Consider the following 24895-nt stretch of genomic DNA (forward strand, 5'->3'; position numbering starts at 1 on the left):
TGAGCTGTAAAAGTTTATATAAAAAAAAAGACAAATAAAAGATATTAATATATTTCTCATAGTGCACAGGGAAATGAGAGGAAGGGAGGAGATATGGCAGGGATCACACTAGCTTGAGGGAGGACTGAGAAATGTTCCACTACAGCCCACCAGAATGAGGTTTAAGGCTAAAAGCTTCATAAGTCCTCTGCCTCAAGCCAAAGTGATCCTGCCACTCTCCTCTCTCCTCTCCAACCCCAAGGAAACAAGTACAGAAACATGTGGCCCTTCATCACACATGCACACACAAAACAGACCCTCAGTCAAATTAGTTTAACTTTTTTTAGACTAAATTACATGTGAAAATTGTCATTCTTCCATACATTTACCATTCATATCCTAAGCTGCATTATCACACCTTACAGCCCTGTGATCATCAACTTACAATCCTAAATTTGTCTCTTCCTAATGTGATTGCACCTTTGGCAATTAAGTAGGCCAATCTTTCTAATTTCTAAAACAAAGATCTGTTAATTGCTATGAAACAACAAATACTTAGACCCTAAAAAGTCAATATTCATGGTAAAACAGTTTCAAGGATATTTAACAGTCAATTTACTAATCACCCCCCTTCTCTCTCTCTCTCACACACACACAAACACATTCACACTGGAAGTCAAAATACTGTGTGGGGAAGCTGACCAAAGCCACTCAAGACCTAACCTGACATATGAACTGCTACAGTATGGAAATGTAAAAAGGTGTTCAGGGAAAGTCCTACACCTCATTAAACTTTCGGTCTGAGGAGTCAGAAGGAGGGAGTAGGTAGGTGTTGAGGAACTCCTCCACTGAGTCGGTGTTCCACTTGTCAATGGCGAGAGTCTCCATCACATCACCATCCTCGTCCATCAGCTTAATGACGGGATCAGCACCCCTCACATACCTGTAATGAAAAGTTATTATTTATACTCTTCTCTGTCATTATGTAGTGCAGTTTATTAGTGATCTATCATAGTGGAATTACTTCTACCTGCCTTTCTTTCCTCGTGAGTGACTCAGGATTCTTCTCTGCCATTATCTACATAGTGCAGTTTATTGGTGATCTTTCATACTCAAATAACTTATACCTGTCTTTGTTTTCTTGGGAGGGACTAAAGATTATTTTTCTGTCATTATAAAAGAAATTACTTATACCCATCTTTCTATTCTTGGGAGTGATTCAAGATTCTTTTCCGTCATTATCTAGTGAAGCTTATCAGTGATCTATAATACTGGTTGCTTGAAGAGTCAAGTACATATCTAACATGTTCCTTTAACTATAAATGCATCAGCCTATATTTATGATAAAATTTTAATGATATTAAACAAAAGCTATCTAATTATATACCAGACTAGCAATCCTACACAGGGCGGCCCAGACAAAGGTCTGTATTCAGAAATGCTTTGCTCTCTCACCATGACTATTTTCTAAGGATTAACCAGGTTCTCTAGTGTTTCTCCTGTTCATTATGTAGAAATCTGGTTAATCTGTCACTAGAACCTTAAAAACTCCCTTGAAAACCCATGTAACTTCAATAAAAGGCTTTTGAAATAGTGGATGTGCAGCACAGAAGTGTACCAAACACTCATATGCACATCATTCACACTCTTAGCCCTTGCTGGAAAAATATACTGGGATAGAATGCCTTCAATTGTCAAAGGTCTACTTACTTGATGGTGAGGTTTGGGAAGGCCGCAGGTCGGTCACTCTTGACGAATGCTGCAATGGGGAGAAAAGTGTTAATAGTAATGAATATAAAAATGAGTTGGGGAATAAATCAATAAATGTCTAGTTAAGTAAGAGAGGGTCATATCAATAGATGTCTGCCATTCAACATCCATCTCACATCTACACTATCTCCATCACCCACACACATCCTGCACACGTCCCATCCTCCTCCTCCTCTTCACTTGTACTCACCCTGAACCTGCGGGAAGGCCCCCAGTCGTCACCCACACACTTCAAGCTGTGCTCGTGGGTACTTGCTTGGCACGGCATTAACATCATCCACAGTACAGCAATGGCGGCAGTTGGGCCTAAAGTTGAACAATGCAAGTTTAATAAAACTGGTAGTAGTGGTAATAATAATAATAATAATAATAATAATAATAATAATAATAATAATAATAATAATAATAATAATAATAATAATGATAATAATAATAATAATGATAATAATAATAATAATAATAACAATAATAATAATAAATAATAATAATAATAATAATAATAATAATAATAATAATAATAATAATAATAATAATAATAATATAAAGTAATACACTAGAACATCAAATTTAACACAAATCAATTTAAAATTATCAATTTAAAACTACCTAAAAGAAAGACCAAAAATAGTTTTCAAACTAATAAATTTGATCTTAAGCAAACTGAAACTGGCATGCATTGTTTATCAGCCACAAGGACCTCTCCATTAAAACAATATTTTGATTTAGTGAGAAATCAATTTAAAGACAACTCTCAAGGACCCTGCCTTGCATTACACATAAATTGATGTTCTACTGTAATATTAATTATGTTACTTATACAGTGCTCACATCACCCCTGAACAAATTTCATGAGCACTGGTCAGCATCTGAATACAGAGACAATAGTGCCCAAGCATAATAAGCAAATATATACATAGTTAAACCACTTAAGGTGAACTAAGATCAGTGGTATTACTAGCATTTTTCCTTCCTATCATCAGCTGCCTCCTGTCCATAAAAAGACCTGATAGTTGATTATTATTGTTCACAAAGGAAAGTTTCAACCTTCTTCTAGTGACCCTTTCTCACCTAATGGCAATTCATAAGATACCAGTAACCAGTTATGTACAGCTTTCCTTTCCCAACATTCTGTACTCTCAAACATGTGTAGGTTTCCTTTTCTTACATTCTCTGCTCTCAAACATATGTAGCTTTCCTTTCCTAACATGCTCTACTTTCAAATAACAAGAGACAGTTCCTCCTCTCTTGCCTCTCCCTTACTCACTCCAACACTTCCAGATTGAACTCCTTGAGGGTGTCACAAGAGGAGCACATTAGGTTGTCCCGATTCAAACCCAAGGCCAGACACTCACTGGCACTCAGATCTGGTGTGATGGACTCAACGAGGGACATCTGCCGAGAGAAAGTTTTGACTAATTTTGACTAACTTTTACTGCAGATCCATGTAATCCAAAATATCCCCAGCTCCCATCAACATGCATTCCGAGAGGTTTTGAATAATTCTGACATTTTTTGTTGCAGACCCATGTATCTATAGAATATCCGAACCAACATACCAAGAGAAAATATTGAATAATTTTGACACATGTCACAGATCCATGTAATCTAAAACATCTCCCCTCGACAAGTGTTAGGTGGGATGCCCATCAGTACGAGAACCTGGTAGAAGATGGCATGTTAGGATAGGGAAGATGAACTACAGTGCAGGGCTTTTCTAAAATTAATCAAACTTTATAACCTCATATTCTAAATCAGAAGACCCCTTAATTCCCCTGGCAGTTACACAGTCTTTATAAATCCTATGGTTTACACAAGAGATGGTTAGCAACAACATTAGTGAACTGGATGAATCTAAACCTAACCTAACCTAGCCCTCGGTTGGGATGCTAATGATGTGTCACTACTATCCCATTATTCTTTATATTACTTGATCAGGACGTAATGTCAATTTTACTGTTCCTGGCTCACACACGGAAATAAATTTGAGATGGATGTGTTTGCATTGATTGTGAAGACCACGCCATAGTCTTCATTAATTTGCAGATGCAAGATGCAGATGCAGTTGTAATACTTGTGTAGGATTTCACTCATTACACACACACACACACACACACATACACACACACACACTATCATCATCATCATAATTCCCACCATTTCATATAAACCAGTAATTTAGTCGGTTTTATTATAGTTTAAGCCATTACACACTACGTGGTAATAACCTACCTCATTTTGTTCTTCTCACTATTCACATCATTTCTAATGATTACACAACTTGTCGGAAATTAATAATAACGCCACAATAGGCCTGGGAATGCACAGCGCTCTCAACTTTTTCTAAGTCCACAGGTAAACATAAATGGTGTATTGTTGCCTGAACTTCAGTTGTTTAATGCTTTGAATTGTAGGTAGCTGCTGGATAGGATCACTGTGTCTATAATTCCTCGGGCCAATCACGTGCTACCACCACTTAACACCACGAGTTGCACCAATAGGAAGTCTCTATAAGTACCCATAAGCTGCGCGGGCAGGTTAGGTTAGGTTAGGTTCCCCACAGGCCCCCAAGCTTGCTTGAGGGATTGGGGGGCCGTGGGTAGAGATTGGGGACATTGGCTTAAACTATAAATTTACCATTTAGTCTCTTAATCTACATTCCTCATAAACAAAACCATACATTATAACACCTCCAGAGAGAGACAGAGAGAGAGAGAGAGAGAGAGAGACACACGTCATCACAACAAAACAAACATCCTTATACAATAATAACACCTAAACTTAACATTCTAATGCACCACAACCATCCACTGTGGTATTAGGAATACGTCTTGCTTAGTCTCGGGTCAGGGAAAGAAGTTATAAACTTACTAGTGTCCCTAATAAGAGGAAGACCAACCCGCCGGGCCCGTCCATCCTGGCGATGACAGGCTGAGGAAGTGAGCGTTGCCAGATGTAGATCACATGCAGATAATGAACAGGAAATTTCATGGGAAAATTATCAAAAAACTCAGCTGATACACGTAAAATATTGGCACACACACACGCAGATATATATATATATATATATATATATATATATATATATATATATATATATATATATATATATATATATATATATATATATATATATATATAGGAGGAGGCAGTAGACACCTGCCGAAACGATAATTACTCCCAGTGAGGTTTATAGCACTGTTCAGGGGGTGCTGTGAACTTATCATTAAACCCAGCTGTGACCTCACTGAACGTTTCCCTTTGTGTCTCACAACACAAGGGGTCAGTCACAGCCTGCCCTCTAAAGACAACTCTCTTCCTCCACACAAAACTACAAGCACCTAATAACACACACACCCTTCACTCAAAAAAAATAAAATTATCATGGCGACTCCTACACCAGCCTCGGAGTCCCCATCTGGGGAGGGTACTATAAATGTCCCCAGGTCTGACTGCCTTTCTGTCGACGACCCTAAGTGTCTTGACACCCCCCTCAACTTGGTATTGTTCAATGCCTCAAAAACTCAATTCCACCATCTATCAACTCGACACAACCTTCCAGACAACTATCCCCTCTTCTTCAATGACACTTGACTGTCCCCCTCCTCTACAATGAACATCCTTGGTCTGTCCTTTACTTATAATCTGAACTGGAAACTTCACATCTCATCTCTAGCTAAAACAGCTTCTATGAAGCTGGGTGTTCTGAGACGTCTCCGCCAGTTTTTCTCACCTCCCCAGCTGCTAACTCTGTACAAGGGCCTTATCCGTCCATGTATGGAGTATGCTTCACATGTCTGGGGGGGGGTTCCACTCATACTGCTCTTCTAGACAGGGTGGAATCAAAAGCTTTTCGTCTCATCAACTCCTCTCCTCTAACTAACTGTCTTCAGTCTCTCTCTCACCGCCGCAATGTTGCATATCTAGCTGTCTTCTACCGCTATTTTCATGCTAACTGCTCTTCTGATCTTGCTAACTGCATGCCTCCCCTCCTTCCGCGGCCTCGCTGCACAAGACTTTCTTCTTTCTCTCACCCCTATTCTGTCCACCTCTCTAACGCAAGAATTAACCAGTATTCTCAATCATTCATCCCTTTCTCTGGTAAACTCTGGAACTCCCTGCCTGCTTCTGTATTTCCACCTTCCTATGACTTGAATTCCTTCAAGAGGGAGGTTTCAAGACACTTATTCATCAATTTTTGACCACTGCTTTGACCCTTTTATGGGACTGGCATTTCAGTGGGCATATTTTTTTATTGGATTTTTGTTGCCCTTGGCCAGTGTCCTTCCTACATAAAAAAAAAAAAAATCTTAAACAGCCTGGCAACTCTGCTTCAGTGAGAAAGTCTGGGAACAGCATGAATACTTGAGGCTCCCATCGATTCCATCCGTTCTCTCTGTCTCTGAACTTCCTCTTGTTCAATGGTCGAGCATCCGTGGCGAAGGTCAAAGAGGCCGCGGAAGGGTGGCTAAGTGAGGCATAGCACGTTTTATGATTACCCAGGAAGTATTTGCTTATTCTCCGGAAATTAATGTTTTATAGAGGCCGTTTCAGTAGAAGTAGTATATATAGCTGTTATCCTTTAGTTTTCATCCTCTTAAGTTACCATCAGCAATGCACTTTTCTGTTCTAGTTATAAGGTATGTTAGGATAGTTACTTTATTTCCACTAACACACTCTTCCTTCACTCAAACCGTCTATACACTCATACGTTACGTTACGTTTATTTCCTGTTACGCGATATTATGAAATGAGTGTAGCAAAATGCTAAAAATGCACAGAATCCAATTTCAATCCATTAGTTAACAATACATATATAAAAACCGAATGGGTGGATCAATACTTGGTCCAACAAGATGTACTAACCTCACTCCTTCCTTTACTGCTACTAACTATCCCTACATGAGGTTATTGGGTGTTCAATGGTGTTTTCATGACTGAAGCAATAATTAATAGGAAAACTCATAAGAACTCAATCAGTCATTCCCGCGGCCTTTGAAAATAGACTTTGTAAGAGTCCAACTAGTTTTTTTTTTTTTTTTTCAAAATATGACCCATGTATCGGACGAATTTTTTTGTCTGAGGTGGTGAGGAAAATTTGACCAATTGTTCCTGTGGCCTTTGAAAATATTTCCCAGCTTTTAAAAATACGGCCCATGCATAGTAGTACAACTTTTCATAAGCCCGAGATGGTGGTGGTGAAAATCATGGTGGGGATATACGCAGGACCAGCTGGTTGAGAGGAGACTGGGGGTAAGAGTGACGTCAGCAGCGTGGTGGCTTCGTAGGAAGTGACGCTCACAGCCTTTGCATCCTGTTGTGAAGCTTCCTCTGCATCCCTGGACTTTATATAGCATACATATTGATTAGAATTTCATGACTACTATACGTATTTGTACTGAGAGAGAGAGAGAGAGAGAGAGAGAGAGAGAGAGAGAGAGAGAGAACTTTGAATGTGCTACGACTGATTTCGGAGAGAGAGAGAGAGAGAGAGAGAGAGAGAGAGAGAGAGAGAGAGAGAGAGAGAGAGAGAGTCTATAGTAGCTTTTAGCTTTTTGCAGCACCACGAAATCTTACGCTCAACAAGCCCTGGAGATAAGCTAAGGTTGGGATCGAGTGAGCTTGGGCAGGTGCAAGGGCGACACGTGACGAGAGGGAGCGTTGCCAAGCGGGCGAGAGGCTGGAGAAGGTTAAAGTGCGCCTTGTATCACATACAGAGACGGTCCGTGACAGACCCCCCTCGCCTTCAGCAGTTAAGGTGGTGATGAAGTGAGACAGCTTCGTCCCTGGTACCCAAGGAAGTTCTGTCCACCTTGCTGGCACCTCTTAGGGTTTATACTATTTCCCAATCACCTCTAAATACCTTCATTCCATCGTATTATCCATATACACAACACAATATCATAGCAATAAGCATATATACACTTCTCTGTAAGCAGCAGTAATCATGCACTTGTGCCTATAGCTAGTTTCTTCTCGTTGTAGCTACTGTAATGTAAATCGAGAAGTGTATATAGTAAGAACCTAATTGTTACTATTTATATTGCACATAAAGACAGCACACCCAACATTTCCATATGCGATATTAATTTACTGCTGCCACTGAGAGAGAGAGAGAGAGAGAGAGAGAGAGAGAGAGAGAGAGAGAGAGAGAGAGACCACACACCGGGTCCAAAACTGTCAATGAGAGAGAGAGAGAGAGAGAGAGAGAGAGAGAGATGCGTATGTGTCCAAAATATGTAACACTAGAGCATATTCTTATAAATCCAAACTTTCCAGTGTGTGTGTGTGTGTGTGTGTGTGTGTGTGTGTGCGGGTCATAGAGGAGGAGCCATAAGAGGAGCCTGGCACGACACACATTCTCTCTCTTCCCCCCAGCAACCCGACCAGCCGAGTGTAGCCGACAAAACCCGATGATTCACAAAGGTCATTGATGCCACCGCGTACACCGCCTCCCTATCTGCCACAAACCCTAATAAAGCCGTATGTTCCACAAACACTTTTATACTAATCACTCCAAAAGCACTCGAATCTACAAAACTACTAACTTGAGACAAAAAAAATCGTGGAAATACAACGTGGAATAATGCTACATTCAAAAATCTTGCACAAAGTGAAAGTAGACACCAAGAAGAAGTCAACTCGACCGTTCATTGGCTCATGGAGGGAACGTCAGAGGGGACTTTATGCGGATTGGCTGATGCTTGTGACGTCAGAGGAAAGTCTCAAAGCTCTGGGTGGCTGTGACGTCAGTGCAACTCTCTCCCTTTGTTGTGATTCAATGGCAGAGAAGAGAGAAGGGACGGAGGAGGTGCAGCTCAGTTGCTCTTGCATTTTGCGTGCTTGAGGCGTACAGTTCTGCACTGGGTTCGGCAAGAAAACGCCGTGTATATATCACACAGCGAGCGCCAGGAAGAAGGTATTTGGAAGTGGCTAGTGAAGCGGTGGCGAGCGAGGGACAGGAAGCTCTGCTGATGGGACAATTGTCTGCCGCCGCCATCTTGTGACACAGGCTGAGGCTCCCAAGCTGTGATATGCGAAAGGCGCACTCTGTGGTGTTCCCAGTACTGAGGTGTATAGCACTTTTTTAATTATACCACGGATGAAGAAGTGGCAGCGAGCAGAACTCCCCAAGGCAGTGATTCCTGGCGTGGGTGGCCAGTGTTTGGAAGCAGAGAGCAGCGGGACGGAAGGAGCAGAAGACAGCAGGATCGCAGGAGGCGTCCACCAGCAGCCTACCACCACCTCTACAACCAGCACCGCCATGGCAGGGACAAAGGTCACTGCAGCCACCACTACCTCGGGCTGTCGATTGGGCAAGGGGCAGCAGCAGCAGCAGCAGAAGCACCAGCAGGAGGGGGACTTTGGCATCTCTCAGCATGTAAGCAGTTCCTTTGTGTGTAGTGTTGTTTGAACTTTCTCTTTTGGGCAAGTTTTATTTTATTAATGTATTTTAATCGTATTTACTTTGTTCGAGTGTTTCAGTTCGTGTCAGTATTCATTTATCTAATCTGTGGCGCATTAGTGTGGTATTGATAGTAGATAGTTTTATAGATTTAACCTCCGTCACGCTGGTGGACCAAATCTTTGATAAGAAATGTAACGTTCGGTTTAATTAGTCTGCGTCACTAGTGATGTGATTTTGACAGTCGCGTTTTTTTTTTTATTAATTAATTTATTTTTATTTATTTATTTTTTTTCTTGCCAGTTAGGAAAGGTAAGCTTATCCTGAAAACTGGGAAATTCCTCGGCTAGATTAGGTTAGTGTCTTTAGGTGCAGGCCCATGGGGGGTGGAGGGGAAGCCCTCTAGGTCAGGTTAGGTAATGGCGTCTTTAAGGAAGATCCAGGGGACAAAGCTCCTGGTTAGGTTATGCATTTCCCCATTTTCAGAATGTGGTATCTCAGATTTAATAAATGTCCAAATTTGGTCTACTTTGGCTTCCATTGGTGTCTCATGCCACTATTCTGATTCTGATGATTCTCACCTTAACTTGAGTTACCTTATGTTTGCTCCTGCTTTCATGAAGTAAGATGGGCAGCTTATGAATGTTTGAATTGCAGACAACCATGCGACCAGGCAAGCGCAGACACCAAGCTTCTGTGTCTCCAGTAACTGCACGGAGTGAGAGCAAATCCCCGAGAGCTAAACAACGACCAGCTCCAAACCGACAGAGTCCACCAACTGTCACCGCTGCTCCTATAAGTATTGCTGCTAGTACCACCATAACAGCTAGCAGGGCACGGTCTGATTCCTGTAGTGGCTCTGTTAGTCCATCCCAGCTTGCAGTGCCTCGTGTGTCAGCAGAACCACCCTGCCCATCCAAGCTGCCCATGCCACCCATGCACTGGGTGGCTGCAGAGGAGAAAGATACTGCCCAGAGGCAACATTGCCGTGCTGTTACAGAGTCCCTACTCTGTCACCTGACCACCAAGGGCATATTGGTAACAGCTTAGTGGTGCTGGGAAGCAGAGCAGTTTGTGGGGCAGGGTGGCGGGGTTACTGAATGGTGGAAGAGTGAGCAGGGCCGCAGTCATTACTGTTATCTGCTCTGTCCGCCTGGCTGCACCCTCTGCACCACTGTCTGTGCCAGTTTCCACGTGAAACTGTCCAAGTACTACAAGGTGAAGTCAAAAAAAGTTGATCATATTATGAACTGGTAACTACAATGTTCTTGTTCTGTGATACTGGTAGTGCTTACTGGCTTTACTGTCCGTGTCACGCAAAGTGAAATCACTGTTGTTGTTCCCAATGCGTGATGATGTGTCCTAGCCAGCAATAACTGGGATCATCATGAGCAAGCAACCCAATGTCCTGTATATTAGTAGAATCACATGCTGCATTGTGGACTTGTTGCATTTTCTGTCCTGTTCTGTTTTGGAGGATTTGAAAATTTTGACAATCTGCTCTTTTTTTTTTTTTTTTTTTTTTTTTAGATTTGAAATTTCAATAATTTGGAAAGTCTTTTTAATGGTTAAACATAAGTTCTATAACTTATTAACATTTCCACAATATTACAAACAATCATGCTGTTAATGTCTTTTCTTAAAAAATAATGGTACTTTGTTAAAGGAAACAAATTTCTTAAACTTAACTCACAAGAAAATTTGTGCAAATGAAGCTTGGATTGTTTGTAGTTGGCCAGCAGTGCTCATTTAGTGTCCTATTGTCTGAGATATCTCAGGCAGAAATAGTATTTAGATGCTAATATGTTATTATAATTATTTTGTGGACGATTCATCATGCCAGTAAAAGTATTTGCTCTTTCATTCATCATTTAAAAATGTTCTAGCCATTAATGTCAACTTGTTTGGGTAATTTAGACTCAAAATAATCCTTCAATCAATGTTTTTTATTTGATTTTATATTTTACTTATTTATATATGTATATTTACTTTGTTATTTTTATGGCTTTGAGTCATGTTGACCCTGCCAATGTCCACAAGATAATTAGTTGTTGTGAGAGGCGAGGGTTAGTGTTTCAGCGCACTGTGAGGGTCGGCGGTGGGAATCCTCCGTGATATACGGTGTACCACAGTACTCTAGTCTTGAGGCCCAACCTGCCACTCTCCAACCTACAGAATTTGTATAGACTATTTTTATTATACCAGTTTTTTATCAGTATTCTCCTGTAACCGGTTGCTTGTTTCTTTATATATTATACAATTTAATTGATCCAAAGGTATTGGTCTGGACCAGGTTAATGTGGATGCCATGTATGCTGCGTGGCACTGGGATTTGTTACGTGCTGTGGGCCTGTACTGCTTGCCAGTGTACTGAATTATTTATCATTGAAAGTTCTGTATTGGATATTTGCATTGTGTTGTACAAGCCCAAGTAAATTATGTTAGGAAGTATGATCTCAGATGAGCAACTGTAAAAGTGACAGACCAGCTGGATCCACATTCCAGTGTTTATAATGGGATTGACCCCCACAGTACAAATCCCTTGGGGTTGTATCCCAGAACTCTTCTGCTTGAAATGTTACGATGGACAACTGCACAATGCTCAGGAGTTTTGGTCAGATGTAGGATTAGCTGTGTGAGTGGCACAACCCAAGCTACAAACATGAGCTATTATTTAGTTTTAAGGAGTACAAAATATGATGCCTGACTGAAGGTTTGGAGACCTGTGGTGGGAAGACAAGGGAGATTCCATGTCCTCCGTCCACAGGCACAAAGACTTCAGTTTAGCCATATCTTGTTGAATCAAGTATTTTGTAAGGGAGGCTCTTCATACTGAGATCTCAACAGACTCACTTCAACAATAACAGTGAAGTCTTACAATGTATGCTATTATGAACCAAAGCTGTTAGTCACCATCTCATTGTACAAGTGCCCTAGTGGTGTTGGTACCCATTGATACTTAGCTCTACCTCATGTCAAGATAGATGGATTTATGAAAGCATATCACTGTTTGGTTTTTAATGAGAGCTGTCTTTTTGTAAAACGCTACCCATATCACAGGTATTTCCACAGGTGTGCTTGTGGCTGTGCTGGTAAATGGGTTGTGTTGAAACAAGATTGTATCGTTGCACGTGTTGACCACTATGGGCAGAGTGCCACATGTCACAAAGTCTGAGGGCTTCCTACACCTGAGGACGTGACGCCTGTTGCTTAGCATTAAGTGTCGCTGTTTTGTAGTGTCCCATGCATGAGGACAAGCCTGACTGCAACCGGTTATGGGAGGATAAAAAGAAACACTAACACGCCCCTGGTGCCAGTACAGTGATGACGACAGTATAGAGGAAATCAAAGAACCTACAGGTGCAATTACCTTCCACTCTGCTGCCGTCATCACTACAGACACCTTTTTAAGGAGAATTGAAGATTTCATGTCTGTGATACTGCCATCAACTTCAACTCTCCTCCAGACTTAAATCAGATTGTTTGCCAGATGTGGCAAAATTCTATGATATCATCATTGGTTATGGTACAAAGAGATCTATTTCAAGAAGTTATTTGACTACATAAAAAAAACATTAGCAAAAAAATTTTCTCATATGCTAAGTTAAATGCCGTACCTGATACAGGTGTGATTGGAGTTCTCATTGCCATGAGACCTCTTTGTAGTTTTTCCCCCATCCTGCATCCTTGATCCATTCACAGGGTTGTCACCACTATTGTTATCCAAGTAATGCATCCCACCCTAAGTCACTTAAATTTGGATTGTATTCGTAAATTACTGACACTCTGTTACCCTGTCTGGCTTTGATAACTTTTTTTTGGCATTTATCAGGTAACCTGTTCCAATCAGCTGAACCTGTAGTCTCAAACATAAATTTGTATGCATGTTTGTGAATGTTGAAGTGTGAAAGGTTTTGATGCTGCTGAGCAAGTGTGTCAGTAGCTGCATGAAAGATTTATTATGTAACTTTATATATATATATTTTTTTTTTCTTTTCCATGTTCAAAATCCTTTTCCCAACATACCTTACTCTTCCTATCTTTTATCCTCTCTTAGTCCTAACCTTTTTCCTACTGTTTATCCTTTCCAGTCCTAACCCTTTATCCTTTCCCAGTCCTAACACTTTATCCCTTCCCTGTCCTAATCTTTTGCCCTTTTCCAGTCCTAACCTATCCTTTCCCAATCCTGCCATCCTTTCCCTCCCCCGGGTTCTCTTTAGAACCCTCAAATTATTACAAAAAAGAATTAAATAGACAAACAAATCATCATCATATTCATTGCAAGTCGCCGTCCATGCCATCCCAATAAAGTATCCTCATTGCTTCCATACCCATCACATTCTTCATTACTTCTGTAAGGGAGTTTATGGTTAATATTATGGGCCTTCAAGGATGTTTCCGTGATTCCACTGATATGTTGACAGACAATAATTGAATTATTGGGGTTTTCAAGGATATTTACAGTATTCCAGTGATATAACAGGATCTACTGGAAGTATTGGGGTTTTCAATGAAGTGTATGATTCCAGTGATAGTTTGGAGGGTTATATAATGAGTTCTCCAAGGGTGCTTCCGTGATTGTAACAATAACCTGACTGGCTGTATTGTGATTTTCAAGGGCAGTTTGACGGGCTGTAGCAGAAATATCGGGGCTTTCAAGGGTTTCCATGATTAGTGATAGATGTAGGAAGGACACTGGCCAAGGGCAACAAAAATCTAATAAAAAAAATGCACACTGAAATGCCAGTCCCACAAAAGGGTTAATGAAGGAGTTTTTGGCTAGTTGGAGAACAGACTTGGCATGGTTCCGGGCAGAAATATAAAGTACACGAGATTCTGGTGATGGAAGGCTTAAGTACCTTTTGTCGGCCACCACTCTATCGTGTATAGCACGAGAACAAGCTGTGTTAAACCAAGGTTTACAAGGTTTAGGACGAGAAAAAGAGTGAGGAATGTACGCCTCCATGCCAAACACTATCACCTCTGTTATGCGCTCAGCACACAAAGGCGGGTCTCTGACACAGAAGCAGTAGTCATTCCAAGGAAAATCAGCAAAATACCTCCTCAGGTCCCCCCCAACTAGCAGAGGCAAAACGCCAGAGGCACCTTCGCTTAGGGGGATCCTGATGAGGGACTGGAGCGATAGGACAAGATAAAGATATGAGATTGTGATTGTGAGGGGGGTGTCATGACACTTAGGGTCGTCGACAGAAAGGCAGCCCGACCTGGGGACATTTATGGTCCCCTCCCCAGATGGGGACTCCGAGGCTGGTGTAGAAGTCGCCATGATGATTTTAATTTTTTTGAGTGAAGGGTGTGTGTGTTATTAGGTGCTTGTAGTTTTGTGTGGAGGAAGAGAGTTGTCTTTAGAGGGCAGGCTGTGACTGACCCCTTGTGTTGTGAGACAAAGGGAAACGTTCAGTGAGGTCACAGCTGGGTTTAATGATAAGTTCACAGCACCCCCTGAACAGTGCTTTAGACCTCACTGGGAGTAATTATCGTTTCGGCAGGTAATTACTCCCAGTGAGGTCTAAATGCCAGCTGGTGCCAGTAAGATGAACTTTTTTTTTTTTTTTTTTTGCACCAGATTCTTGTTTACAACTAAAAATGATGTGGCATGTGTTTTGAATAGCAAGTGGAATAAAAAGCCACTAAAATTGAGGATTTGAATGTGGGTGGGAAGAGAAAAGTTATTTGTCTTGGAGTAGTGACACACACACACACACACACACTGTACAGGGTTGCCACAGCTTGAGTTTTTATACAAGATCTTGGGTTTTCGTCTCCTGTCTTGGGTTCTTGGGTATTTATTCGAAGAATCGCCAGTATCTTGAATTTTTTAAACATCCAGATGAATGAAATCGAAAATATCTAAGTTTTAGTAATTAGTATGGAATATTTGTATATGATAAAGTATTAGCACACCCGGTTATCCCTGACCAACAAGTACCGTTCCTGTTCGTTCCTCGGACCAAGATGGCGGCGGGAGGGAGCCAGTGGAGGGGACGACCAACCCTTCTCACTCATTTAAACCCTCGCCAAACTTAAACTAAGTAATGGCAGGTATATCTAACGAGCGGATATTAAAGCGTGGTCATGTGGCTCCGCTTTGCGACAGTATTGGTTTAAAACACTCACAGATAAGATAGATAATGGCTGACAAATAGAGACGACCCAGATTGTTTACATTTTCATTAAGTTAAATTTTACGGTTTTTAGCAACGAGACGAGGCTGACACAGGGATATATTGTGCTGGAGGTTAGGTGAGATGCGTTAAAATGAGTTAAAACCGTGGATTGTTCAGTTATTCATTAAAAAAGTTACGTTAAGTTACCTGAATTTATTCTAACACTTCCTGACCTTACTTTCCCTGTGGTGGTGATCTTCCTTCCTGCCTCCTGGTCACTATGGCTGGCTGTCTAGCACCTTCTCACAGCCGAACTTTTCTTTATTTTGCTTGTTTTCACCCACTGCTGCCTTCCGGTGTCCACTGCTAGAGCCCAGGTCTTCCTCATTACTAACTAAAGAAGGTTTAACTCATGTGTAAGCCTTGGCAGCCACTGTGTAGGCGTGGTTACACACACAAAAAGAAAAAAAGAAAAATAAATAAATAAATAAATTCTGTCAGGCTGGGAGTTGAAACAGACGAGTACTAATACCACCCATAGACGCGACACACTGGTTAAATTGTCAGGCAGCAGTCAGCGTTGCCAGATTGTTTTGGCATATAATACGATCATATGGCCAAAACAATCTGGCACCACTGGACCGCCGCCGTGAAGTTGCTACGCGCTAGTGTATTGTGAGCAGGCATAGGGGTGGTGTGTGTGTGGCTGTGGTCACGGACAACTGAAGCGGACCAAAGTAAGTGAGTTTTGATGAAATATTTGACATGTTGCATCATGGAATTACTGTCACCTGTTTTTTTCATCACACACACCTCTCTCTCTCTCTCTCTCTCTCTCTCTCTCTCTCTCTCTCTCTCTCTCTCTCTCTCTCTCTCTCTCTCTCTCTCTCTATATATATATATATATATATATATATATATATATATATATATATATATATATATATATTAACATAAATTCTGCTGTATTTGGAAAGTGGCAGTTTTGCATAATATTTGGAATGATTACATATGTACAATAATTTTACCAGAAGTACGAAAATTTCAACCTGTGTAGTACGATAATATGGCCAAAACAATCTGGTAACGCTGCCTCTGCCTCATAGGTGTGGGCGTCAGCGCTAAGGCAGTAGAAATTGGCTTCTTGTCATCACATATTCAGGTACTAGATACTTTCCACCAGTGAGTATTGTATAGTTTACGTGAGTAAAGTCTAAAGTGTCAACCTCCTGTCATCTTAAACACAGTCAGTAATGGGAGACCTTTTCAGGGTTAGGAAGTCATGATCATGGTTGACACGTTCCCTGATTAAGACTACTGAGTTGGAGCTTGCTACAGTGTAATGTAATGATTTAACAGCTCTAGAAGTCAGTTGTTCTGTGATTTCATAATACGTCACGTCAGTGTGGACTGTTTGTCTCTGCCCCTGTAAAATGCTGACTTTTCATGCCATGCCTATTGGCACTATAAGCTCTACATAGCTGCTCCCTTTAATGAAGTATTGTACTGACAGGTAGTACAGGGAAATTGGGAATGGGAATGATCTTGGCCCTAAAACAATCGCAGTGATCCTGACATCCTGACATCTGAGGTGCTGTTCCCTGTTCTCTCAGTCGGGGTATTTTGTAGTGGCTGGGAATAACAAGAACCCAGTAATTATCTTGAGACTTGGATGTTGGGCTATGGCGCTGTTATGTTCCCCTAGTGAGGGGTTAAACTTAAATCCCTCAGCTATGGCCGTTCATGGCTAAAGGTTCATTTAATTAGGTTAATTTACAAGTATTTCTATAGATTGCCCAGTGAGGAGGGATGTCATAGTTCAATCACCATTAATCTATCCCACCTTAAGATAGGTTTTTTGTGCCATTTGTGGGTAATTTCTTTTTGTTCCTTTGGGAGATGGTATCATTCACTCCTTATAATCTGATCTCTTCCAATGCAGGAAAGATGACAGAACGGAAATATGACCTTGTGGTTCTCGGAGCTACTGGATATACCGGCCAGTATGTTGCCGAAGAAGTAAGTAAGACCAATACTCTATAAAGATTTGCATATCTAGATCTCATTCAACTGTGACATTATGAAAGAGCATGTATTCTTGAGTGGAGCCTCTTAAACTAATAAAGATAGATAAGATAAATGTCAGGTTGCTTCAAAATAGGAACATAAGATCATAAGAAAATAGGGGAAGCTGCAAGTTGCCAGGCCTACATGTGGCAGTCTCTGCATGAAACATACCAATCTATTTCCATTTATCATTGTCATCCATAAATTTATCTAATCCTCAAAATATAGGGATTTTTTTTTTTTTTTTTTTTTTTTTTTTTTTTTTTTTTTTTTTTTTTTATAAAGCTGTGGTATTTTTGAGAGAGTAAGGGATGTGAACTGTGGCATGTTGAATGGGTAAAACTGAGTACTTGATGTTTGGCTGTGTGGGAATGCAGGATGGATTTAAGTAATCATTGTTCATATTGTCTTGAGGCTGCTTCTGTTATGGGCTGCTGCTGCATATTACCTGGCTCTTGTATAAAACCAAACTAGTGGCCAGGAGTTTAAGATATGATGTAAGGAAAATAAGGTTGAAAATACTGTATATGATATGTAGGAGAGGCAATGGGGAAGTGAATGAAAGCACTGTCAGTATAGGAATAGACATTCAGAGAGAGCCAGAATTCATTTGGTCCTTATGACATTGGGAATCTGTACCTACACCATTCCAAGGTTCACTCTCATGTCTGGTGTAAGATCAAGTGTCACTATTACAAAATGTGTGATGTTCCATAATGACTAATGAGTATTTTTTTTTATTTTTTTTTTTTATGTAGGAAGGACACTGGCCAAGAGCAAAAAAATCCAATAAAAAAAATATGCCCACTGAAATGCCAGTCCCACAAAAGGGTCAAAGCAGTGGTCAAAAATTGATGAGTAAGTGTCTTGAAACTTCTCTCTTGAAGGAATTCAAGTCAGGAAGGTGGAAATACAGAAGTAGGCAGGGAGTTCCAGAGTTTAACAGAGAAAGGGATGAATGATTGAGAATACTGGTTAACTCTTGCATTAGAGAGGTGGACACAATAGGGGTGAGAGAAAGAAGAAAGTCTTGTGCAGCAAGGCTGCGGAAGGAGGGGAGGCATGCAGTTAGCAAGATCAGAAGAGCAGTTAGCATGAAAATAGCGGTAGAAGACAGCTAGATATGCAACATTGCGGAAGTGAGAGAGAGGCTGAAGACAGTCAGTTAGAGGAGAGGAGTTGATGAGATGAAAAGCTTTCGATTCCACCCTGTCTAGAAGAGCAGTATGAGTGGAACACCCCCAGACATGTTAAGCATACTCCATGCATGGACGGATAAGGCCCTTGTACAGAATTAGCAGCTGGGGGGGGGGTGAGAAAAACTGGCAGAGACATCTCAGAATGCCTAACTTCATAGAAGCTGTTTTAGCTTGAGATGAGATGTGAAGTTTCCAGTTCTGAGTAGTACTGCTGGCCTTGAAGGCAGACTCCCAAGATCACTGAGTCACCAGATAACTTGCTGATAAATGGTTCTACGTGAAGCTTGTACATTACAGTAATGCTCAAAGTTAAAACTAGTTAAAACAGACAAGGGAGGATTAAAAGAATGAAGAAAACTATATATGGAAATACTTAGAAATGTTTAACTTCACCTTTTCATCCAATGTGGCCTTGAGTTCTGGGGATCATGGAGAACTGTTGCTAACACATGTATGAAGTCTTATTATTGATGTCTTTAGTATATGTTACAACTGACATGGTTCTGAGATCATTAGTTGACTTCAAATAGGAATAGCATATCTATACAGTGACTAGATTGAAATTATAGTATTATAGTAAGTTCTTTCCTAAGTTTGAGGTCGATGAAATTTCTATGAAGTCATGCACAGATTCTTTGGAACCTGTTTTTTATTGTATTTTGAGAGATAATGTAATGTCTCAAGCTTGTTAAGTACATATTAATTCTTGTCTGTCAGGTGGAATTTGGTGGCAAGTATGAATCATAACCCCAGTTTGAGCTATATTGAGGAACTTATGCAGGATTATACTTGTATTATGTATGTACAGTATTATTTTATTCCTGGTACCTAAAACCTACCCTGATGGATCATAATGAGGTAGTTGTCACCACCCTCACCACCACCACCACCACCCTTCATGTGGAAGTTAAAGTTAATCCAGCAGGAATCAAGAGAGGTGGAAGGTTAAGTGGTAAAGAGACGTCCTGGGTCCATCTTTCATTGATCAAGTTTATTAGGAATACAATGCTACATCAGTATTGTAATAGTTGAGGAAAATTAAGTTGAATAGCTTAAACAGTACCTGAATTTTATAGTTTCACCATTTTACAGGTTGGCCGAATTGTTGAGAAGCAGCCCAGCCTGACATATGCCTTTGCTGGCAGGAACAAGGAGAAGCTTGAACGCACACTGGAAACTGCCCGGGCCAACACAGGCCTGGACCTCGCCAAAGCGGAGCTCCTTGTAGTTGATGTAAATGATGAAGAAAGTCTTAAAAAGATGGCAGCTCAGACCAAGATAGTCATTAACTGTGTGGGACCTGTAAGTTGGAGAGCAATTTGTTTCATAAAAGAATACAATAAGGGAATCTTCCTTATATGTGTTGCATACTAATGATCTTATTCCAGAGCAGGTGGTATGGCACAAAACTTAACATACACAGTATAATGCGCCTTAACATGAAGGAGAATGAGCAGGCTGTAAGCTCTGGAGCTTGTGTGCTTCTATATTTCATCCTTCCTATCACTTGAACTCTCCTAGGAGGAAGGTTTCAAGACACTTATCCTTCAGTTTTGGATAGAACTTTTGACTTTTCTTTTGGGATTGACACCACAGTGGGTCTCTCTCTCTCTCTCTCTCTCTCTCTCTCTCTCTCTCTCTCTCTCTCTCTCTCTCTCTCTCTCTCTCTCTCTCTCTCTCTCTCTCTCTCTCTCTCTCTCTCTCTCTCTCTCTTCCTCTTCACTAAACCTTACTAAACATTTTTCTTACTAAACCTTACTTAAGCTGACGTCTTCCTTCATGCAGTACCGCTACTATGGGCTGAAGGTGGTGAAGGCTTGTGTGGAGGAGGGAGCAAACCATGTAGACATCAGCGGAGAGCCCCAGTACTTGGAGCAGGCACAGCTGGAGTACTCAGAGGCAGCACGGGAGGCGGGTGTGCATGTGGTGGGGTCCTGTGGCTTTGACTCCATCCCAGCTGATTTAGGCACCACTTTTCTGCAAGAGGTGTTTCCAGGTTTGTGTTTTCTCTTGTTGTGTGTCTGGAAGTACCAAGTTTTTCAATGATCTTTAATATTTCATTGGTTTTCTTACTTATCTTATTGTGTATTGATTGATGTACTTATTGTATGTCAAGTTCTTTCTCTTGTTTGAGTTGTGTTTCTTGATTTTTATATTTTATTTCATTATTTATTTTATTTTATTTATTTATTTATTTATTTATTTATTTATTTATTTTTATGTAAGAGGGGGACTGGCCAAGGGCAACAAAATGCGATGTCTCTTAGTTTATTGATTGCATGTAATATATCGTATTGTTTATTTACTTGTGTGTGTGTCATAGCTTTACTAAAATCCCTTTTGCATGATTTACCCATGGAAAGGAAATATTTAGTCATTTATTCCAGTAATCATATTTACTGGTTTGTTTCCTGCATTCGCCAAGATATTTTCTTTTAATTAATTGTGATGTGTGTCAAAGCATGCATCACCTCACGATCTGACTTTCTCCTGCAGGAGATGTGAACTCTGTGAAGGCTGTTGTTACTATGGATGATGACTCGGAGGTAAACAATGACTTGTTTGATCCATGGTCAAGCTTTCCCTTAACAGCTTATCCAGTAACTTACTAGTGTGACAGCATACATATGATAAATTATTTTGTGATTCAGTTTGTAGAAAATGTATTCATGCTAGATTGTAGAATATATTAGACTAGAGTTGTGTATGGATCACTTACATATTATCATCCTCATATCCTTTGATTTTTCTCCTATTATTGTCTGGTGTACATCATAGTTTACTGCAATAACATAATAATGTGATGTCCTCAGGGTAAAGCCTCCATCAACTTTACTACCATGGAGTGTGCAGTGTTGGGACTCGCTCACAGCAACGAGTTGAAGGGGGTACGGAAGAAGCTTTTCACAACTCCACTCCCCAAGCCTTCCTTCAAGGCAGAGCCACGGTGAGCTGCAGATCAGGTGGTGCTGGTTTTGCTGAGTTGAAAAACACTAGTATTGTAATCCTGAATTTAGTGCAGACATGGATCTCTGCTCTTTGGATTTACTGCAAAAATGTATCTCTCTTATTTTAATCTAAGGTGGAAATGGAACTTTGTTCTTTTGATTTAGTGCAAAAATGGATCTCTGTTCTTTATCAATGTGAAAAAAATGTATTATTTCAGAGGCAAGCTGTTCCATAGTGACGAGGCAAAGCGGTGGTGTGTGCCCAACATGGCAGCGGATCACTCTGTGGTGATGAGGACTCAGAGGATCCTGTACGAGAAGGAACAGATGAGGCCTACCCAGTTCCAAGTTTACTTTGGCATGACTCGCTTCAATGCTGTATTGTCCATCTTCTTTGGCATCTTATTCTACATTCTTACCAAGATTTCCTTCACCCGTAGTCTTTTGCTGAAGGTGAGATACATTACGTGGTCTTCTGATATGTGATCCTCAATACGACACAGTGAAATAGATAAAAATGAGACACACTAAGTTAATGGTGTAAGTTTGATACATTTTGTGGTCTTCTGATATGTGATTGATCCTCACCACAGTACAATTAAATAATGAATAATGGGACTCACTAACATGATATTGTAGTGATGCAGGATTCCATTTGAGAATAGAATACATGGATGTGGTTTTAACTTTATGACTTCCTTGGCTTATGATGAACTGTCTTTCCTTTGGCATTGTATTGAAAGGCTGGCTCTGCTTATGAGTCAGATATAATAATTTTCATTTCCTTGTGATGGATGGTGTGGTTATCATGATATAGGAATGTTTCATGTTTTGAACTGAAGCATTAATGAAGGTAGTGATGGTAAACCACCACCAAACCTTAATGGTCAGTTTTTGCAAACTTCACAGTATCCAGAATTCTTCACTGGAGGAGTGGTCACTCGCCAGGGACCCAGACGCTCTGATCTGACAGGGTTGAAGTTTTTGGTTGTGCTGACAGGGAAGGGTTGGGACAGGAAGCTGGAGGATCCTGCACAGCAACACACAGAACCACCAAATGTCACCAAGACTGTCAGGGTAAAGAAATAGCTGTCTCTTTCAGCAAGAACATAAGAAAATAAGGGAAGCTGCAAGAAGCCATCAGGCCTACATGTGGCAGTCCCTGTATGAAACATACCTATTTCTGCTTATTATCCTCATCCATGAATTTGTCAAATCTTCTTTTAAAAGTTCTCTAATGACTCAGCACTGACTACCTGATTACTGAATCTACTCCATGTATCTGATGGCTGATAATTCTGTTATTGTGTCATATATAAATGTTAACTTCATTGGTCTTAAAACCATTACAGCATTATTTGAGTTGAGTGACATGCTAATGTGGTGACTTTGACTATACAGGTAAAGGGGCCTGACCCTGGCTACTTTGGCACTGCTATCCTGGTCACACAGAGTGCCTTGACCATCCTGGAGGAGAAAGACAAGCTGCCACAAGAGTAAGGCACTGTTTCCTTTTAATCCCCAAATAATGGATTAAATTATAGATACTAAAATTGAGCTTTTTATATGTGAAAGTGATCTTTCATTAAATAAGCAGATGAAATAAAAGCCAGTGCTAATTTATTTGAATTCATATTACATGTAAGTAGTTGCTGTATACTATGACATTAATTACAATACACTTACCTATATATTGGATGAGATCCCCATAAATGAGGGTAATACAGCTACTTATTTAAAATTATAATGGGTATTTTTCACTTGTCTGTGTATCTATATACCAGCTTGGCAATTCTTCATGGGGTGGCCCAGATAAAGCATCACACACACACACACACACACACACACACACACACACACACACACACACACACACACACACACACACACACACCATTCACACTCCTATCTCCATCAGTCCCTTATGGAGAGGGATAGCCTTGTGGACCACCCTACTATACCCAATTAACTTAGGTATTCTTTCATACAGCTATCAAATCTGCTGACCTATGTTTCCTCCTGTTTGACAGGGGCGGTGTGTTCCCTCCAGGGGCAGCCTTCCTCAAGACCTCCCTGCGTCAGCGCTTGGAAAAGAAGGGGATCCAATTTACTGTTGATGAATAATACTTATATGGAGATGTCCTAAAAGTCTTCCTTGGTGTCCATGTTTGTTTGAACTGCTACATGGTGTATGTACATGGTGTCTTATTATCAGTAATATGGTATACTTTTCTGGGAATAGCTTTGGCTTTTAACATATTAACTGAACTGCCAGGTATTGGTAGTAATCATGTTGACTGCTGTGGCTGTGAATTTATAACTATTTCATTGTTGTGTATTTTTTATTAGGAATTAAAACAATTATTTTTTTGATGTACTTAAGTACAGAATTATATAATCTACTAGTTGAACAAATAATAAATGAGAAGCATTCAACTTGTAATGTCTTTCCTTCAAGAAAAGCATGTGTTTAGGATAGGCAGTGAAAGGAATCCAGCTTGCAGTCATCCCTGTAGTGGAAATGGAATAAGAAAGTGTAATATAAAAAAGGCTTATTTCCTCATTTTAGTTACAATATAACTAATATAGACAGGATTAGGATCAAAATCAGGTTCATCTCACTTAGTTACATTCTAGTTTTAGCACAGACTGGATTAAGCCAAAATAATCTTCAATTATTCACTTGAGTTACAAGCTTTAAATTAGACACAATTAGGAAGTAATAGTACAATAATTCTGGTGCAGTGGGCAAGTTTCGGTTTTCCCGGCTCATGATTTTATACAGATCATAAATTTCTGCAGTGATTTTGTATTGTGTAGGAGGCAGCGATACAATAAATTTGATATAGTGAGCGTGTTCTAGTTTTGATAGTGAAGAATCTTACTGAATTCATATTCTTGCTCATCTGCAGCATTTTTGTATTGGTGGATGGAGTCTTTAACATCTTAATGGGTCTCTTCCTGCAGCTGTATCCCATTCATTGCTGCATAAAAGGCTACTTCGTATGAATTACGTAAACTCACAAGGAGGAGGCAGTAGACACCTGCCGAAACGATAATTACTCCCAGTGAGGTCTAAAGCACTGTTCAGGGGATGCTGTGAACTTATCATTAAACCCAGCTGTGACCTCACTGAACGTTTCCCTTTGTGTCTCACAACACAAGGGGGCAGTAAACTCAGCTTTCCTTTTTTTCTATCCTCTCCTTAAAAGACCTCCACCCTATTTCTCCTTACAATGCTTCTCTTGCTGTGTTCCTGTTTTCCCATAAAATTTTTTATCACAAAGTTTTCTAATATCTTCTTCTGTAGTTGCGCACAAGGACAGGCATTTATTCCTCCCCACGTGCTATTGTTTAGGTTCCGCTCGTCTAATCTCCAGCTATGTATTAATATATGTATTT

General features: G+C 40.4%; 3 protein-coding genes and 1 long non-coding RNA gene across 8 annotated transcripts; 2 read left to right on the forward strand and 2 right to left on the reverse strand.

Moving 5' to 3' along the window:
* Window positions 1-35: 35 nt before the first annotated feature.
* Window positions 36-15810, reverse strand: LOC135109382 (selenoprotein F-like). The gene is given in 5 exon segments (XM_064020786.1): window positions 36-922; window positions 1690-1738; window positions 1940-2055; window positions 3014-3141; window positions 15518-15810. Coding segments are annotated over 4 exon segments (459 nt in total). The 5' UTR covers window positions 15518-15810; the 3' UTR covers window positions 36-756.
* On the forward strand, window positions 7959-14660 carry LOC135109381 (uncharacterized). Its single transcript, XM_064020785.1, has 2 exons — window positions 7959-9127; window positions 9809-14660. Exons 1-2 carry the CDS (start codon window positions 8849-8851, stop codon window positions 10199-10201), a joined length of 672 nt encoding a protein of 223 aa, XP_063876855.1. The 5' UTR covers window positions 7959-8848; the 3' UTR covers window positions 10202-14660.
* A 122-nt stretch (window positions 15811-15932) lies between the features above and the next one.
* Window positions 15933-23929, forward strand: LOC135109380 (saccharopine dehydrogenase-like oxidoreductase). 5 transcript variants are annotated; one of them, XM_064020779.1, is made up of 11 exons: window positions 15933-16016; window positions 16386-16441; window positions 17222-17298; window positions 19638-19847; window positions 20331-20541; window positions 21042-21091; window positions 21359-21492; window positions 21712-21946; window positions 22403-22570; window positions 22895-22989; window positions 23524-23929. In XM_064020779.1, the coding sequence occupies exons 3-11, from the start codon at window positions 17227-17229 to the stop codon at window positions 23615-23617; spliced, it is 1269 nt and encodes a 422-aa protein (XP_063876849.1). In that variant the 5' UTR covers window positions 15933-16016; window positions 16386-16441; window positions 17222-17226; the 3' UTR covers window positions 23618-23929. The 5 variants fall into 5 exon arrangements, with proteins under 5 accessions (XP_063876849.1, XP_063876850.1, XP_063876851.1 ...); XM_064020780.1 differs by having other exon boundaries at window positions 15938-16020; XM_064020784.1 differs by having other exon boundaries at window positions 15952-16016; window positions 16386-16461.
* Window positions 20428-24880, reverse strand: LOC135109383 (uncharacterized). Its single transcript, XR_010272680.1, has 3 exons — window positions 24729-24880; window positions 23501-23577; window positions 20428-20566 (listed from the first exon to the last, which is right to left on the reverse strand). It is a non-coding gene; the product is annotated as an uncharacterized LOC135109383 (long non-coding RNA).
* Between the last annotated feature and the right edge of the window lie 15 nt (window positions 24881-24895).

The sequence above is a fragment of the Scylla paramamosain genome, chromosome 18 (genome assembly GCF_035594125.1).
Source record: "Scylla paramamosain isolate STU-SP2022 chromosome 18, ASM3559412v1, whole genome shotgun sequence".
Classification (NCBI taxonomy): Eukaryota; Metazoa; Arthropoda; class Malacostraca; order Decapoda; family Portunidae; genus Scylla; species Scylla paramamosain.